Raw genomic sequence first — 18,262 nt, forward strand, 5'->3', positions numbered from 1 at the left:
TGAACATACAAACTTTGAGGAATGGCTGCGGCTCCTATCGGCCTCCCTTGCTTTGCGATTACTCCTGCAGGAAAAAATACTTTCCAGAAGGAGATCATTTAACCACCTAAACACCTCCCCTGGTTGGACGTCATACGACGCCATGGGGTTTAAGTGGGGATATCTGAATGATGCCTGCAGCTGCAGGCATTTTTCAGATATCATTTCTTTCTTCAGCCGATTTCACTTAATCGTTCTTACAGGCGGCGGGAGGGGACACACCCCCCGAGACACCCCCCCCCCCCACTCCCACCGCCTTCCCGCCGCCGTCCGGTGCGGAAGTGTACCATAGAGACTGCGAGGACCAGATGGTCCCCGGCAGTCTCTATGACTCACGTCGCGCCCGGCCTGGCAGTTTCATACTGCCGAGGTCTCGGCATTCAGCTGGCTGAGATCGTTTTTTTTTTTTTTCAGGCTTTCTAGCCTGTAGGCGAGATCTGAGGTCTTATTGACCCCAGATCTCCCTATAAAGAGGACCTGCCATTCAGTAATCATATTACAAGGGATGTTTACATTCCTTTTAATAGGAATAAAAGTGATCAAAAAAAAAAATTAAAGGGAAAGTGTAAAAATAAAAAAAAAAATAAATGAAACAATACAAAAAAAAAAAGTGCCCTCATCCCAGTTAGCTCGCACGCAGAAGCGAACGCATGCGTACGTCGCGGCCACATATGTAAACAACGTTCAATCCATACATGTGAGGTATCACCGCGAACGTTAGAGCAAGAGCAACAATTCCCGCTCAAGACCTCCACTGTAACTCTAAACTGATAACCTGTAAAAATTTGTAAAGCGTCGACTATAGAGATTATTAAGTACCAAAGCTTGGCGTCATTAGGTATCCATTCACTCAGTGTAACATCATCTTTCACATTATACAAAAACATTGGGCTAACTTTAGTGTTATTTTTTTTTTTTTTTTTTATTCACAAAACCGTTTTTTCCCCCCCAAAAAAAACGCGTTTGAAAAATTTCTGCGCAAATACCACGTGACATAAAAAGTTGCAATGGCCACCATTTTATTCCCTAGGGTCTCTGCTAAAAAAAATATAAATATAATGTTTGGGGGTTCCGAGTAATTTTCGAGCAAAACAATTATGATTTTTACATGTAGGAGCGGAAATCACCCGGTATTGAAGTGGTTAAGAACAAGGCCTATTTCTGACACTTCTTGTTTACAAGTTAAAATCAGTATTTTTTTGCTAGAAAATTACTTAGAACCTCCGAACATTACATGTTTTTTTTTTTGCAGAGACCCTAGAGAATAAAATGGAGATTGTTGCAATACTTTACGTCACACCGTACTTGCGCAGAGGTCTTACAAACACAATTTTTAAATGAAAAAAACAGTATTGTTAGCTCAATTTGTTTCTATAATGTGAATGATAATGTTACGCCGAGTAAATTAATAACTAACATGTCATGCTTCAAAATTGCACGCTCGTGGAATGGCAACCAACTTTGGTACTTCAAAATCTCCATAGGCGTTGCTTTAAACATTTCTGCAGGTTACCCATTTAGAGTTACAGAGGAGGTCTAGTGCTAGAATTATTGCTCTCGCTCTAACGATTGCAGCGATACTTCACGTGTGGTTTGAATACCGTTTACATACAGTATGTGAGCGTGACTTGCGTATGCATTCGCTGCTGCACACGAGCTCAGAGGGACGGGGTGCTTTATTTATTTTTTTCTTATTTATTTTACTTTTTATTTTTACACTGTCCCTATAAAAAAAAAAAACGGAATTTTTGTAAAATCTTACCTGTAAAATTCCTTTCTCTGAGTCCTCCGACAGTCGCCGCCTCTTCATATTCGTCACATATGGGGTATTAGACTTTGCTCCGAAGGAGTAGCTAGGCAACAGAATATGTTAACAATAAAGCTTTAACATATCCCACCCTCAAGGGGTGGTCCCCTCAGTCAATACCCTCCTACTTCCTGCAACCATATCTCAGTTTTAGTGGAATAGCAGTAGAGTATACATTCAAACCCCAAAAGAGGGGCGGGGGCGGCGACTGTCGGAGGACTCAGAGAAAGGAATTTTACAGGTAAGATTTTACAAAAATTCCGTTTTCTCTTACGTCCTCCGACAGTCGCCGCCTCTTCATATTCGTCACATATGGGGACGTCCCAAAGCAGTGCAAACATGAGGGGTGGGAAACGCATCCGCGCCGAAAGGCAACGCAGTCTCCACATCAAAGAAAGGAACCTTACCAAAGGAAGGAAACCAGCTGGGCAACAGCAAAAATAAGTGCTCAACAGGAGCAACAACCCAGGAAAAGACAAAAAAACCAGGGGATACAAAAAACTATCCCAACAGCCAGGAGTCCCCAACAAGGGACCCTATGGAACAGCCGCACTGAGAACCTTGCGGCCAAAGGAAGCATCCGCCGATGCCTGAACATCTACTTTGTAGAATTTTGTGAAAGTGTGCACGGTCGACCAAGTCGCCGCCTTACACACCTGGGCTACAGAAGCCCCATGACGGCAGGCCCAAGACGTACTCAGAGATCTAGTAGAGTGCACCTGCACAGGCACAAGGGGAACCTTCCCCTGCAAGGCATAGGCCTGTTCAATGGTCTGCCTGATCCATTTGGCGATGGTAGAGGCCGAAGCCGCCATGCCCTTCCGAGGACCCTCTGGAAGAACAAACAAGGAGTCCGTCTTACGAAAAGACTCAGTCGATTTAAGGTAAACCCTTATCGCCCGAACAACATCCAGAGAGTGCAATCTCACCTCCTTTGGATGCTTAGGCTTCGTGCACAACGAAGGCAAAACAATATCCTCGTTAAGATGGAATTCCGAAACTCGTTTCGGCAGAAAAGAAGGATTAGGTCGCAAGACCACCTTATCCAAATGAACAACCAGGTACGGAGACTTGCAGGACAAAGCCGCCAGTTCCGACACTCTGCGAGCCGAAGTGATCGCCACCAAAAAGGCGACCTTTTTGGACAACATAGACAACGAGAGCTCCCTGATCTGTTCAAAAGGAGCACGTTGTAACACAGATAGAACGAGATTCAAGTCCCAAGGGGGCAAAGGATCCCTCCTAGGAGGAACCAGATGCCGCACACCCTGAATAAAAGTGCCAACCAAGGAGTTGGAAGCCACGGGACGTTGAAACAGAACGGCCAGCGCAGACACCTGACCCTTTATCGTAGCCAGCGCCAAACGCTGATCGACACCCGTCTGAAGAAAAGACAGCACACGGGAAACCGAGTACGTGCGGGGTGAAAACCCCCTGGACTCACACCAGGCAAAATAGGCCTTCCAAGTACGGTAATAAACCTTCCCCGAGGAAGACTTCCTCGCGTTGATCAAAGTATGAACGACCTCTGGAGAGAGACCCTTCTCCTTCAGGACCTCGGTCTCAACAGCCAGGCCGTCAAAGCCAGCGACTGTAAAGCAGGATGGTAAATCGGTCCTTGAGACAGTAGATCGTCTCGAAGAGGCAGACGCCAAGGGGCGTCGACCGCCAGATTCACGAGGTCTGCGTACCAGGACCGGCGAGGCCAGTCCGGTGCCACAAGAATCACCGTGCTGCGTTCCGAGTGTAACCTGCGAAGGAACCTGGACAGCAACTGAATCGGTGGAAACGAGTACATCAGCCTGTACTGATGCCACGGGGCCACTAACGCGTCCGACGCGTCTGCCCGAGGGTCGCGCGTCCTTGCCACGAACCTCTTCACCTTGTAGTTGAGGCGAGACGCGAACAGGTCCACATCTGGAAGACCCCACTTCGCGCACAACATCTGGAAGACAGCCGGGTGGAGAGACCATTCCCCCTGATCCAGGGTCTGGCGACTCAGATAGTCCGCCTGCCAGTTCTCCACTCCCGGAATGTGAACCGCCGTTATCGCCGGGACATGAGTCTCGGCCCAAGACAGAATGTCGGCCACTTCTCAAGCCACTCGGGCACTCCTGGTGCCCCCTTGGTGGTTGATGTAGGCCACCGCCGTGGCATTGTCCGTCTGCACCCGAACCGGGCAGCCCTGCAGCCGGTCCGTCCAGCGATGAAGACAGAGCCTTATCGCACGCAATTCCAGAATGTTGATCGGGAGGGAAGACTCCCCCTCCGACCAGGTCCCCTGGGCGGACAGAACGCCCAGAACACCACCCCAGCCCGACAGGCTGGCATCCGTCCACGAGATCGGACGAAACGACTTGCCCCCGGACACCAACGGGGACTGGAGCCACCACAGAAGGTTTTCCCTGGTGCGATGACTCAACGAGATCTGAAGATCCAGAGATTGAGGTCGCCCGTCCCACTTGGACAGGACCTCCGCTTGGAGACCCCGTGTGTGAAACTGCGCGAAAGGAATCGCCTCGAAGGCCGAGACCATCAATCCCAGACATCTCATACACGTCCGCAGAGACGAGTGTGGAACGTCCCTGAGGGACCTGACTTCCTCCTGAAGAGTCCTGAGTTTGTCTTCCGGCAGGAAGACCTTCGCCTGCACCGAGTCCAGTATCATTCCCAGATAGGGGAGACGAACCGACGGACTCAGTGTCGACTTTGGAACATTTATCGTCCAACCAAACTCCTGCAGAGTTTGCATTGTGACAGACAGGTCCTTCTCCAGACCCTGTCTGGTCACAGACCGAACCAGAATGTCGTCCAGATACCCCAGGACAGAAATGCCCTGGGCCCTCAATAATGCCAGAACCGGTGCAAGCACCTTGGTGAAGACCCGCGGAGCCGAGGCGAGACCAAAGGGCAACGCCACGAACTGGTAGTGATCCTCCGTAATGGCAAATCGAAGGTATCTCTGATGACCCTCGAACATGGGGATGTGAAGGTACGCATCCTTCAAATCGATGGAGGCCATGAATTCCCCCGGAACCAGGGCAGCCACCACCGAGCGCAGGGATTCCATGCGGAACTTGCGAACCCGCACAGAGCGGTTCAGAGCCTTCAAGTCCAGAATCGGACGAACCTTGCCCTCCTTCCTGGGCACGGTGAACAGATTGGAATAAAACCCCCGAAATCTGTCCCGATGAGGCACCGGAACCACCACTCCCTGAGCCCTCAGGTCCCGCACCGCCAGGTGCAGATCCCGCAGGCGCTCTGGAGACAGTTGAAGATTTGAGGGAAAAAATCTGCTTTCCGGCCGAGAGAGAAACTCGATCTTGTAACCAGATCGAACGATTTCCAGAACCCATCTGTCCCGCACACGGGCCAACCAGGGCTGAAGAAAACCGAGCAAGCGTCCCCCCACCCCAAAACTGGGTGAGGGCGCCCCTTCAGGCCGAACTGTTATGGGCAGCAGGTCCGGATTGGCCGGACTTCTGTTTCCCAGACCAGGGCTTCTTCTGAGAGCCTTGGCCTTTGAACGGTTTGCCCTTGTAGTGCGGCCGAAAGGCACGAAAGGACCTCTGAGGGGGCCGAAAATTAGCATGCTTCTTCCCAGAAGCCCCCTTAGCCTTGGGGAAATGGGGCAAGAGAGTGCTCTTACCCCCGGTGATCCCCTTAATCAACACATCCAGGGACTCCCCAAAAAGGCGAGACCCATCATAAGGTAGATTGGCTAAGGTCTTACGTGAAGATTGGTCCACCGACCAACATTTTAACCAAACCAGGCGGCGAGACAACACCGCCACGCTGTGCACACGTGCAGCCAACGGAATCAGGTCCAGGTCCGCATAACACAGATACATGACACCCTGGTGGATCTGATCCACCATATCCAGGGTCGCCGCCGAGGCCGAATCGGCCACTAGGACGCGCCTAAGCATCTGCGTCCAACTTGCGATCGCCTGGGCCGCCATGAGAGAAGCAAACAGAGCCTTAAGCATAGAGCCCATAACAGAATAAGTATGACGGGCAAGAGACTCCAGTCTCCTATCCGTGGCATCACGGAAAACAGGGGAACCCTCTGCAGGAATCGCAGTGGCTTTGTTCAAAACCGCAATTGCATGATCCACTGGCGGAGGCACACACCACCGTTCATCAGTGGCAGGCGAGAAAGGATAACGCAGCTTGAATTTACTTGGTACCGCAAAAGGCTTGCGCAGATCGCGCCATTGATCCTTAACAGCGCGCTGAAAATCAGCATTGCAGGGAAAAACCTGCGGCGTCCTGCGTTTCCTCTGCGTCCCATAAGCCGCCAAAGCAGCGGGGGGACACACTTCGTCCTGCAAACGTAGCGTCTGCTTAATGGAAGCAATCAACTCATCCATGATTGCAAGCTCTTCAGGCGAGCCAGGGGGAGAATTATCAACCCCCTCAACTTCAGCCTCCACCTCAGACCCCACTAGATCAAGAGAGGAGCGGGACCCCGATAGGGGGGTCCCTGCCAGAACAGCCCCATCACCTTCACCCTCAGAATCAGAGGACAGAGCAACTCTGGGCCGTTTTGTAGATTGAGCAGCCACCAACATTTGCACCTGGGCAGCAAGGCCAGCCACAATAGTGGCTAAATCCCCCCCTGGGGGGGAAACAGCGGTCCCCTGGCTTTCCACCAATACTGTAGGAAACTTGCCCTCCTGAGAATCCATTGCCCCTGTAATGCCAGACAACCAAGGGTTAACTGCCCCCTTTTAGCAAGCGCGGCAAGCGCAGCCCACCGCACCACACTCAGGCACAATGAGACCCCCACAGGGAATATACAAACTGAGTACAGGCAATGGATAACAAGAACAGAAGGATAAAACCTGAGGAGACCCCGCTGCTGCTGCTGCCTCGATCGGTGTTCCAGGAGAGAGGAAGTGATGCTGCCAGGGCGCTCTATGTAAGCCTATGGAGGCTACAAGAAAATGGCCGCCGTGCATGTAAACCATGCGGCCGGAGCGGGCGCCGGTAAAATGGCGTCGTTTGGCGCCGAAAACGCCGCTCCACAGTGCATAAAAAACACACACATTACATCCCAATATAAGGATACATGTTAGATCGCCGCAGCGATCGCTGTATATGCCCAAACATGTCAAGAAAAAACATGCCCCACAGCACACAGCTCCTCACACTGCCCAGCCTGACACACACAGTGTCATACAGCTCCCCCCCCCCCCCCCCTTGCAGCCCACAGCATGCAGCCGAGAGATAGGGAGACAAGCAGTGTGATTAAAGGCAGGTTACACAGTCCCAGACTGAGACCCCCCCAGACAGACAGGTCCCCACAGAAATACACTTACCTCACATGGCGTGGGGAACCCGCACAGGCGAACAAGCCGCTGCACATGAGGCAGGGAGAGTCGCAATTCAAGACGCACATAATGGGGGTTAAGAAACCGCACAGCGTCCAGTGAGGTAGCCACCTCACCAATCATCCCTGCACCGAACAGGGATGGGTCGTTCACTGTGCCAGGAGCGTTACCTGGCTGAACGCTCGATGGCAGACTGGGAAGCCACTGACCTACGACCTGCGACCAGGGGGATCAGCCCGAGACCCAGTCCGCATGATCCTCTTCGTCCGAAGAACTAACTAATGCTGACAAAAATAACAGCTAAGTAAAGGTAGAGAGAAAACTCAAACAAAATATTAAAAAGAAGAAAGAGTCTGGGACAAAAAGTCCCAGCACAGAGAGAGCCAGCCACTCCTGACAAGCTAGACATTAAAACTGAGATATGGTTGCAGGAAGTAGGAGGGTATTGACTGAGGGGACCACCCCTTGAGGGTGGGATATGTTAAAGCTTTATTGTTAACATATTCTGTTGCCTAGCTACTCCTTCGGAGCAAAGTCTAATACCCCATATGTGACGAATATGAAGAGGCGGCGACTGTCGGAGGACGTAAGAGAAAAAACATTTTTGGATCACTTTTATTACTTTTACAAGGAATGTAAACATCCCTTGTAATAGAAATAAGCAGGAAAGGTCCTCTTTAATGTGAGATCCGGGGTCAAAAAGATCTCAGGTCTCAAATTTACACTTAAAAGCAATAAAGTATTAAAAAAATAAAAATGTCCCTTTAAGGCCGTTGGGCAGGAGTGAAGTTTGACGTTACTCCGGTCCTCCAAGGGCATAGAGTCGATTGGAGGCCATCTTGCCCTCACTCAACTTCCTGCCCATCAGGCAAGAAGATCGGATAATTTTCCCCGCTACCGACGGCTCCGGTAAGCAAGGAAGAGGTCCGGGAAGCGTCTGAAAGGGGAGCGGGTACTTCTCCCGCCGCCCATAAAAGTGATCCCATGGTGAATCCGCTGCTGGGTCCACTTTAATGTGACGACTGCCGGCCATGTAAGAAAATACCTGGTTTATGGCAGCTATCTGCTGCTACACCTCCGGTATTTAATGTCAAAGTAGCAACATAAATACATGGCGGGCGGTCCAGAAATGGTTAAACTACCCATAAACTAAAAAAAATGCACTAAACAAGAAGCCAAATTCAATTAGTCTGATGCAGCAGAAAGGACAATTATCACTGTGCTTCCCAGGGGTGGTTTGAAACTTGATATGGATTCTATAATTTTATTTATTTCTGCACTTGCTTTGTATTTTGATATTCTGCTGCACTTGGATAGTTCACCCACATAAGCGCGAATACAAACTAAAGCATCTCTGATGCAAACAATCTCTCTTAAAAGCATGTTCTATTTGACTATTTAAAACTTGCATAGCACAGATGAAAACATGAAATGTAGGGTTTTGGCAAGCTTATTTGATTTTGGTCACAAAAGCGCAATGCATATTTGAAAAGAATGGAGGAATTGATGTAACGTAGGCCTAATCTATTAACATTTTTTTTTTTTTTTTTTTAAATGGTAAAACATACTCACCCACAATCTTAAAGGTAATCTTTTTACATGGAAGCGTTTTCCCTGCATACTTGTCAGCATTACTTTCATTTATTACAACTTGTAGTTTCAGTGTATACACACCAAGCTTTATTATGTTCTCTAAAAGAAATACATTGCATATAAAAATCCCTTGTATGAAGAAAAACTGTATGATCAATCAAATACAAAAAAATATGGATGTTAAAAACAATTACCCATTTTTTTAAACCAGTAGGGCCACTTTCCACCATGCTGACTGATATGCGAAATTACTTCTTTATCCCCACTTGGTGCTGTAATATACAAGATATAAATAAAGTGACCTAAATGACAGAGAGAATTTATGGGTAAAGCGGACATGGCCCAATAAACTGACTTTGGCCAGGATGTTTAAAATACAAAAAATACTGTCTATCCATCTTTAATTCACAGAACGTAATACACAGTGCTTTATACACATTCCCCTCAAATATCAAATAACTACAACATCCAACATTTTTGAAGTATCTAAACTTTATATATTTAAAAGGTAAATTGACTTTTGCGGGAAAAAAATTGACAGGTAAAAAAGTAAAGAAAAAAAAAGTAATATATTAGATATATATATATATATATATATATATATATATATATATATATATATAGCATATATAATTGCGAAACAAATCATATTGTAATTGAATGTTATTAAAAATGACCTTTCCCTTTCAATTTGCAGTGCTGTATATTTCTGTAAAATGCAATGCAAAATGGCTACCTGGAGACTTTCTGTACAGAGATGGTGTAGAGAATACCCCGCAGAAATGTCTTCCCTGCTTGTGTGATTGGCTTACGGATTTCCCCAGAAGTCTGCACCAAGATACAAATCAGATTTTGAGCATCCCCTGAAACATAAATTTATTTTTTGGTGAGATACTCTCACCAAGGGAAATCGCGTCTAAAGGGATGCAGACCCTGCAACTTTCCTTAGTAGAGTCCTGCAGGTGCTGCAGCCGATTGATAATTATAAAACCACTTCCATACAGATTCACTCTGCACATTGACACAAAGAACTATTCCTTCAGAATAAAAAAAAAGGTAGGAAACTGAAACAAAGTTTTTTAAACTCCCTGCAAGGTACATTGATTACCCAGAGGGAAATGTTTTTTCTTTTCTCAACAAAAGTGGAGTTGCTTGTCAAGCTTAACAATCCTTGATGTGGTGGTTGCATTAGGTTTCTTTTTTCAGGCATGTATCTTTACCTGGTGATATTGCCATTATCAAACGCAGTCTTTTAACCACAGATTTACTGCTACAGGGGGCCGCGCTGTGCAGGATCACGTATATATATATATATATATACATACACGTGTATATATATGTGATCCTGCACATCAGGGTATCGGGCGCGAGCATGTGTGCCGCAGGCGGCTTGCTTCCGCAGTGATTTCACACAGCGCGTCACGCTATGTAAACAAGGCAGATTGTCAGTCTGTCAGTAAGGAAGACATGGATTCTGTGTTTCTATAAAGCAAAAAAAACAATTATTTAATTCCACTAGTAAAAGCACCTTCCCCACTATGCTGAAATATTAGCTAGGCACACAGTTAACCCTTTGATCACCCCTGTTAACCCCTTCCCTACCAGTGTAATTAGTACAGTGAAGGTGTCAATGTCAAAAGTGTCAGTTAGGTGTCCGATTTGTTCGCCACAATATTGCAGTCCCGCTAGGATTCGCTGCCATTACTAGTAAAAAAAAATGGAAAAATTAAAAAAAAAAAAATGTCCCATAGTTTGAAGACGCTATTGCGCAAACCAATCAACATAAGCTTATTGGGATTTTTTTTTTTTTTTACAAAAATATATAGCATAATACATATTGGCCTAAATTGGGGAAGAAATTAGATTTTTTTTAGTTTTTTTTTTTTTATTGGATATGTTTTAGAGCAGAAAGTAAAAAAAAAAAAAAAATATATTTTTTCCCAAAATTGTCAGTCATTCTGTGTTTCTAGTGCAAAAAAATAAAATGCATAGGTGATCAAATACCACCAAAAGAAAGCTCTATTTGTGGGAAAAAAAGGGCAAATTGTATTTGGGGTACAGTGTCGCACGACCGCACAACTGTTAATTAAATTATCGCAATGCCGTATTGCAAAAAATGACCTGGTCAGGAAGGAGGGTAACTCTTCTGGAGGTAAAGTGGTTAATAAACATATTTTAATGAATCTGCACTGTGATAACACATGTAGCTGCTGGCAAATAAAGTTTGATATACCCAAACCTAAAAACGTACAATATCATGCAACGATGCAGCACCAGTATATGTAACAGAAACATACATAAAAAACACAAATAACGGAATTTTGTAAAATCTTACCTGTAAAATGTCCTCTGACAGTCGCCGCCACCTCTAAGTCATCACTATTGGGTATTGACTTCCGCTCCGCAGGAGTAGCTAGGCATAAGAATTAGTCAAAAGAACAAAGGCATTTGCATATACACACCCATGGGGGCTGTCCCACTAGGTCAATACCCCCCTGCAGTGACCACACCCAACTCAGTTTGGTAGCATAGCAGTAGGTAATAGACAACAACCCCAAAAGAGGGGCGGGGGCGGCGACTGTCGGAGGACTCAGAGAAAGGAATTTTACAGGTAAGATTTTACAAAAATTCAGTTTTCTCTTACGTCCTCCGACAGTCGCCGCCACCTCTAAGTCATCACTATTGGGATGTCCCAAAGCAGTGTAGACATGAGGGGTGGGAGACGCAACCGTAGAAAAGGCAACGCAGTACCCCATCAGAGAAAGGAATCTTACACGCACAGTAAGAGAACCTTCTGGGCAACAGAAAACAATGCTCAACAGGAGCAACAGCCCAGGAAAGCAAACACCAACAGCCAGGGACCCAGAGAAAAAACAAGGGTTCTTCATGGCACTGCCGCACTGAGAACCTTGCGGCCAAAGGAGGCATAATCCGATGCCAGAAAGTCTACCTTGTAGAATTTGGAAAAAGTGTGCACCGACGACCAAGTCGCAGCTTTGCACACCTGCGCCACCAAGGCACGATGCCAATAGGCCCAAGACGCACTCACTGCTCTGGTAGAGTGCGCCTTAACAGGCAAGGGTGGAACCCGTTCCTTCAAGGCATAAGCCTGTTCAATGGTCTGTCTGATCCATTTGGCAATAGTCGCTGCGGATGCAGCCATGCCCTTCCGAGGTCCCTCAGGAAGGACAAAGAGGGAATCCGTCTTCCGAAAGGATTCAATAGACGACAGGTAAACCCTGATCGCCTGGACAACATCCAAGGAATGCAATGCAACCTCCTTGGGATGCTTAGGCTTCGTACAAAGCGAAGGCAGGACAATTTCCTCATTAAGGTGGAACTCAGAGACCACCTTAGGAAGAAAAGACGGGTGTGGTCGCAAGACCAACTTATCCTTGTGAATAACTAAGTAAGGAGAGCGGCAAGACAATGCCGCCAACTCCGATACTCTGCGAGCCGAAGTGATCGCCACTAAAAAGGCAACCTTCTTAGACAGCAGAGGCAACGATATCTCCCGGATGTTTTCAAAGGGAGAACACGTTAATACGGACAGAACCAAGTTCAAGTCCCATGGAGGTAAAGGCTCCCTCCTGGGAGGAGCCAAATGTCGCACACCTTGAATGAAGGTGCGAACCAGGGAATGAGACGCCACAGGGCGTTGGAAAAAAATATCCAGTGCGGACACCTGGCCCTTGATTGTGGCCAGCGCCAGTCCACCCCAGACTGGAGGAAGGCCAACACTCGCGACACCGAGTACGAGCGAGGGGAAAACCCCCTGGATTCACACCAGGCGAAATAAGCCTTCCAGGTCTGGTAATAGATCTTACCAGAAGAGGATTTCCTAGCCTTAACAAGGGTAGGGATAACCTCAGGGGAGAGACCCCTATCCCTTAAGACCTGGGTCTCAACAGCCAGGCCGTTAAAGCCAGCGACTGTAAAGACGGATGGAAGATCGGACCCTGTGACAGGAGATCTTCCTGCAGTGGTAGCCGCCACGGAGGCGCCACTGCCAGGTAAACAACGTCGGCGTACCAGGACCGGCGTGGCCAGTCCGGCGCCACCAGAATCACCGGGTGCGGTTCCGAGGCAAACCTGCGGAGGAACCTGGACACCAACTGAATAGGAGGAAAGGCATACATCAGATGATACTGATGCCAAGGGGCCACCAACGCATCCGAGGCGTCTGCCAGAGGATCGCGCGTTCTTGCCACGAACCTTTCCACCTTACATAGTTACATAGTTAGTGAGGCTGAAAAAAGACACAAGTCCATCCAGTTCAACCTATGTGTGTGTGTTTGCTTTTAACCGTACATTGTATACCCCTGTATGTTGTGGTCTTTAAGGTGTCCATCCAATAGTTTTTTGAAACTATCAATGCTCCCCGCTGATACGACTGCTTGCGGAAGAGAATTCCACATCCTTACCGCTCTTACAGTGAAGAACCCCTTACGCACTTTAAGGTTAAACCGCCTTTCCTCTAGTTTTAGTGAGTGGCCACGTGTCTTATTGTATTCCCTTACTCTAAATAGTTTGTTCCTTATGCTAGGGTCGCCAGTACAGTATTTGTACATTGATATCATATCCCCCCTCAAGCGTCTCTTCTCCAGAGAGAATAGGTTCAGTGCTTGTAGTCTTTCCTCATAGCCGATGTCCTCCATTCCCCTAATTATTTTTGTTGCCCTTCTCTGGACTTTCTCCAGTTCCAGCACATCCTTCCTGAGGACCGGTGCCCAGAACTGGACAGCATACTCCAGATGTGGCCGGACCAGAGTCTTGTAGAGTGGAAGAATAATCTCTTTATTTCTGGAGTGAATCCCCTTTTTTATACAACCCAGTATTCTGTTGGCTTTGCTTGCAGCGGCTTGGCATTGCATGCCACTTCCAAGCCTGTTGTCTACCAGTACCCCCAGGTCCCTTTCCATCCTAGACTCACCCAGAGGTTCCCCCCCTAGTGAGTAGCTTGCTTTCTGGTTTAGACCTTTTGGTTTAGACGAGATGCAAACAGATTCATGTCCGGGGATCCCCACTTCGCACACAGCATTTGGAAGACCTCCGGGTGTAGGGACCATTCCCCCTGGTCCAGGGTCTGGCGGCTCAGCTAGTCGGCCTGCCAATTCTCCACACCCGGAATGTGAACTGCTGAAATCGCCGGGACATTAGTCCCGGCCCAAGACAAAATGTCGGTCACCTCCCGGGCCGCCCGGGCACTCCTGGTGCCCCCTTGGTGGTTGATGTAAGCCACCGCGGTAGCATTGTCTGTCTGTACCAGAACAGGACGGCCCCGAAGATGGTCCGACCATTGGAAGAGACAGAGTTTTATCGCTCTCAATTCCAGTACATTTATTGGAAGGGAGGACTCCTCCTCCGACCAAGTGCCCTGGGCAGACAGGCTGCCCAGGACTCCACCCCAGCCCGAGAGGCTGGCGTCCGTGGTAATCACCGTCCACAACAACGGACTGAAGGACTTGCCCTCCGACACCGTCGGGGACTGGAGCCACCACAGAAGAGCCAGTCTGGTCTGACGACTCAATGAGACACTAAGATCCAGGGACTGAGGGAGTCTGTCCCACCTGGCAAGGATCTCCGCTTGGAGAGCCCGCGTGTGAAACTGAGCAAAGGGTATCGCCTCGAAGGCCGAAACCATCAACCCCAGGCCTCGCATACAGGTCCTGAGTGACGAGGACGAATTGTCCCTGAGGGACCTGACTGCGGCCTGTAAGGTCCGGAGCTTGTCCTCCGGCAAGAACACCTTCGCCTGAGCAGAGCCAAGGACCATTCCCAGATAGGGAAGACGAACCGATGGAGACAACGTCGACTTCTGAACGTTGATAGTCCAACCGAACTCTTGTAGCGTCTGCACCGTGATGGACAGATCGCGCAGAAGGTCTTGGCTGACACTCTATCTCAGAAGAAGATCGTCTAGGTACCCCAAGACCGCAATGCCCTGTGCCCTCAACAGGCCCAGAACCGGCGCCAGCACCTTGGTAAAAACCCTTGGAGCCGAAGCGAGACCGAAAGCTAACGCCACAAACTGATAGTGGTCCTCTGCGATAGCAAACCGAAGGTACCTCTGGTGACCCTCGAAAATGGGGATGTGCAGATACGCATCATTCAGATCTATCAAGGCCAGGAATTCCCCTGGACTCAGGGAGGCCACCACCGAACGGAGAGACTCCATCCGAAACTTCCGAACTCGCACGAAGCGGTTCAGCGCTTTCAGGTCCAGAATTGGACGTACTTTGCCCTCCTTCCTGGGCACAGTGAACAAATTTGAATAAAATCCTCGAAACCTGTCCCGATGAGGCACCGGGACTATCACCCCCTGCACAAGAAGGTCCCGCTTGGTGCAGATCCTGCAGACGCCCAGGAGGCAAATTAAGATTTGAGGCAAAAAATCTGTTCCCTGGCCGGTAAAGGAATTCGATCTTGTATCCTGATCGAATGATTTCCTGAACCCACCTGTCCGAAACCTGGAGCAGCCAAGGTTGGAGGAAACCGCGCAAACGTCCCCCCACCCCGGAATTGGGTGAGGGCGTCCCTTCAGGCGGTGGCGGACTGACCCGCCGAGCCGGCATTGCCCGACTTCTGCTTGCCCGTCCCCAGGGCTTCTTCTGGTTACCCTGGCCCTTGAAGTGACACAGGGAAAGGGGCTCCCACCAACACACAGCATTGTATGTGCAAAAAATATCCCACAGAGATCACCAAACAGGGAGGCTCACACCGGCACAGACATGGGGGACACACAGCAACACAGGACTGCCACCCCACACAGAGGCCCCACACAGAAGCACTTACCTGTGCCAGATGGCATGGGGAGCCTCTCATGCACATACAGCATTGTATGTGCAAAAAATATCCCACAGAGATCACCAAACAGGGAGGCTCACACCGGCACAGACATGGGGGACACACAGCAACACAGGACTGCCACCCCACACAGAGGCCCCACACAGAAGCACTTACCTGTGCCAGATGGCGTGGGGAGCCTCTCATAACGGAAAGCCGCTGTCCTCATCTGACAGGGAAGGCCGTTAGCCAGGGACATTTCACTGCATTATCGCAGATGAGTCCAGTGAGGTAGCCACCTCACGGCTGCATCCCTGCTGCGAGCAGGGATGGGTGGTTCATAGTGACAGGACGAACCACGGCTGAACGCTCTATGGCAGGCTGGGGGTCCATCTGACAAAAACTGAATTTTTGTAAAATCTTACCTGTAAAATTCCTTTCTCTGAGTCCTCCGACAGTCGCCGCCTCTTCATATTCGTCACAATGGGGGTATTAGACTTTGCTCCGAAGGAGTAGCTAGGCAACAGAATATGTTAACATTAAAGCTTTTAACATATCCCACCCTCAAGGGGTGGTCCCCTCAGTCAATACCCTCCTACTTCCTGCAACCATATCTCAGTTTCAGTGGAATAGCAGTAGAGTATACAACCAAACCCCAAAAGAGGGGCGGGGGCGGCGACTGTCGGAGGACTCAGAGAAAGGAATTTTACAGGTAAGATTTTACAAAAATTCCGTTTTCTCTTACGTCCTCCGACAGTCGCCGCCTCTTCATATTTGTCACAATGGGGACGTCCCAAAGCAGTGCAAACATGAGGGGTGGGAAACGCATCCGCGCCGTAAGGCAACGCAGTCTCCGCATCAAAGAAAGGAACCTTACCAAAGGAAGGAAACCAGCTGGGCAACAGGAAAAAAAAAATTGCTCAACAGGAGCAACAACCCAGGAAAAAACAAAGAACCAGGGGAGAAAAACCTATCCCAACAGCCAGAGGTCCCAACAAGGGACCCTAGGGAACTGCCGCACTAAGAACCTTGCGGCCAAAGGAAGCATCCGCCGATGCCTGAACATCTACCTTGTAGAATTTTGTGAAAGTGTGCACGGTCGACCAGGTCGCCGCCTTACACACCTGGGCTACAGAAGCCCCATGACGACAGGCCCAAGACGTACTCAGAGATCTAGTAGAGTGCGCCTTCACAGGCACAGGGGGAACCTTCCCCTGCAAAGCATATGCCTGTTCAATGGTCTGCCTGATCCATTTGGCGATGGTAGAGGCCGACACCGCCATGCCCTTCCGAGGACCCTCTGGAAGAACAAACAAACAGTCCGTCTTTCGAAAAGACTCAGTCGATTTAAGGTAAACCCTTATCGCCCGAACAACATCCAAAGAATGTAGACTCACCTCCTTTGGATGTTTAGGCTTCGCGCACAGCGAAGGCAAGACAATATCCTCATTAAGATGGAATTCCGAAACTCGCTTCGGAAGAAAAGAAGGATTAGGTCGCAAGACCACCTTATCCAAATGAACAACCAGATACGGAGACTTGCAGGACAAAGCCGCCAGCTCCGACACTCTGCGAGCCAAAGTGATCGCAACCAAAAAGGCGACCTTTTTGGACAACATAGACAACGAGATCTCCCTGATCTGTTCAAAAGGAGCACATTGTAACACAGATAAAACGAGATTCAAGTCCCAAGGGGGCAGAGGATCCCTCCTAGGAGGAACCAGATGCCGCACTCCCTGAACAAAAGTGCCAACCAAGGAGTTGGAAGCCACGGGACGTTGAAACAGAACGGCCAGCGCAGACACCTGACCCTTTATCGTAGCCAGCGCCAAACGCTGATCGACACCTGTTTGAAGGAAGGACAGCACTCGGGAAACCGAGTACGTGCGGGGTGAAAACCCCCTGGACTCACACCAGGCAAAATAGGCCTTCCAAGTACGGTAGTAAACCTTCCCAGAGGAAGACTTCCTCGCGTTGATCAAGGTATGAACGACCTCCGGGGAGAGACCCTGCTCCTTCAGGACCTCGGTCTCAACAGCCAGGCCGTCAAAGCCAGCGACTGTAAAGCAGGATGGTATATCGGTCCTTGAGACAGGAGATCGTCTCGAAGAGGCAGACGCCACGGGGCGTCGACCGCCAGATTCACGAGGTCTGCGTACCAGGACCGGCGAGGCCAGTCCGGTGCCACAAGAATCACCGTGCTGCGTTCCGAGTGTAACCTGCGAAGGAACCTGGACAGCAACTGAATCGGTGGAAACGCGTACATCAGCTTGTACTGATGCCACGGGGCCACTAACGCGTCCGACGCGTCTGCCTGAGGGTCGCGCGTCCTTGCCACGAACCTTCTCACCTTGTTGTTGAGACGAGACGCGAACAGGTCCACATCTGGAAGACCCCACTTCGCGCACATTATCTGGAAGACAGCCGGGTGGAGAGACCATTCCCCCTGATCCAGGGTCTGGCGACTCAGATAGTCCGCCTGCCAGTTCTCCACCCCCGGAATGTGCACCGCCGTTATCGCCGGGACATGAGTCTCGGCCCAAGTCAGAATGTCGGCCACTTCTCGAGCCGCTCGGGCACTCCTGGTGCCCCCTTGGTGGTTGATGTAGGCCACCGCCGTGGCATTGTCCGTCTGCACCCGAACCGGGCAGCCCTGCAGCCGGTCCGTCCAGCGAAGAAGAAAGAGATTTATCGCACGCAA

The 18,262-nt window shown here is 49.4% G+C and overlaps 1 protein-coding gene across 1 annotated transcript in view; it reads right to left on the reverse strand.

Moving 5' to 3' along the window:
- SMCHD1 (structural maintenance of chromosomes flexible hinge domain containing 1) overlaps positions 1-18,262 on the reverse strand; it is a 1,054,086-nt gene that overhangs the window by 517,507 nt on the left and 518,317 nt on the right. The window contains exons 19-20 of the mRNA XM_082259552.1: positions 8,970-9,047; positions 8,755-8,874 (exon numbers count right to left, since the gene is read on the reverse strand). Coding sequence (XP_082115678.1) covers positions 8,755-8,874; positions 8,970-9,047 — 198 coding nt within the window. The remainder of the gene's footprint in view (positions 1-8,754; positions 8,875-8,969; positions 9,048-18,262) is intronic.

The sequence above is a fragment of the Pelophylax lessonae genome, assembly GCF_965119305.1.
Source record: "Pelophylax lessonae genome assembly, chromosome: 5".
Lineage (NCBI taxonomy): Eukaryota > Metazoa > Chordata > Amphibia > Anura > Ranidae > Pelophylax > Pelophylax lessonae.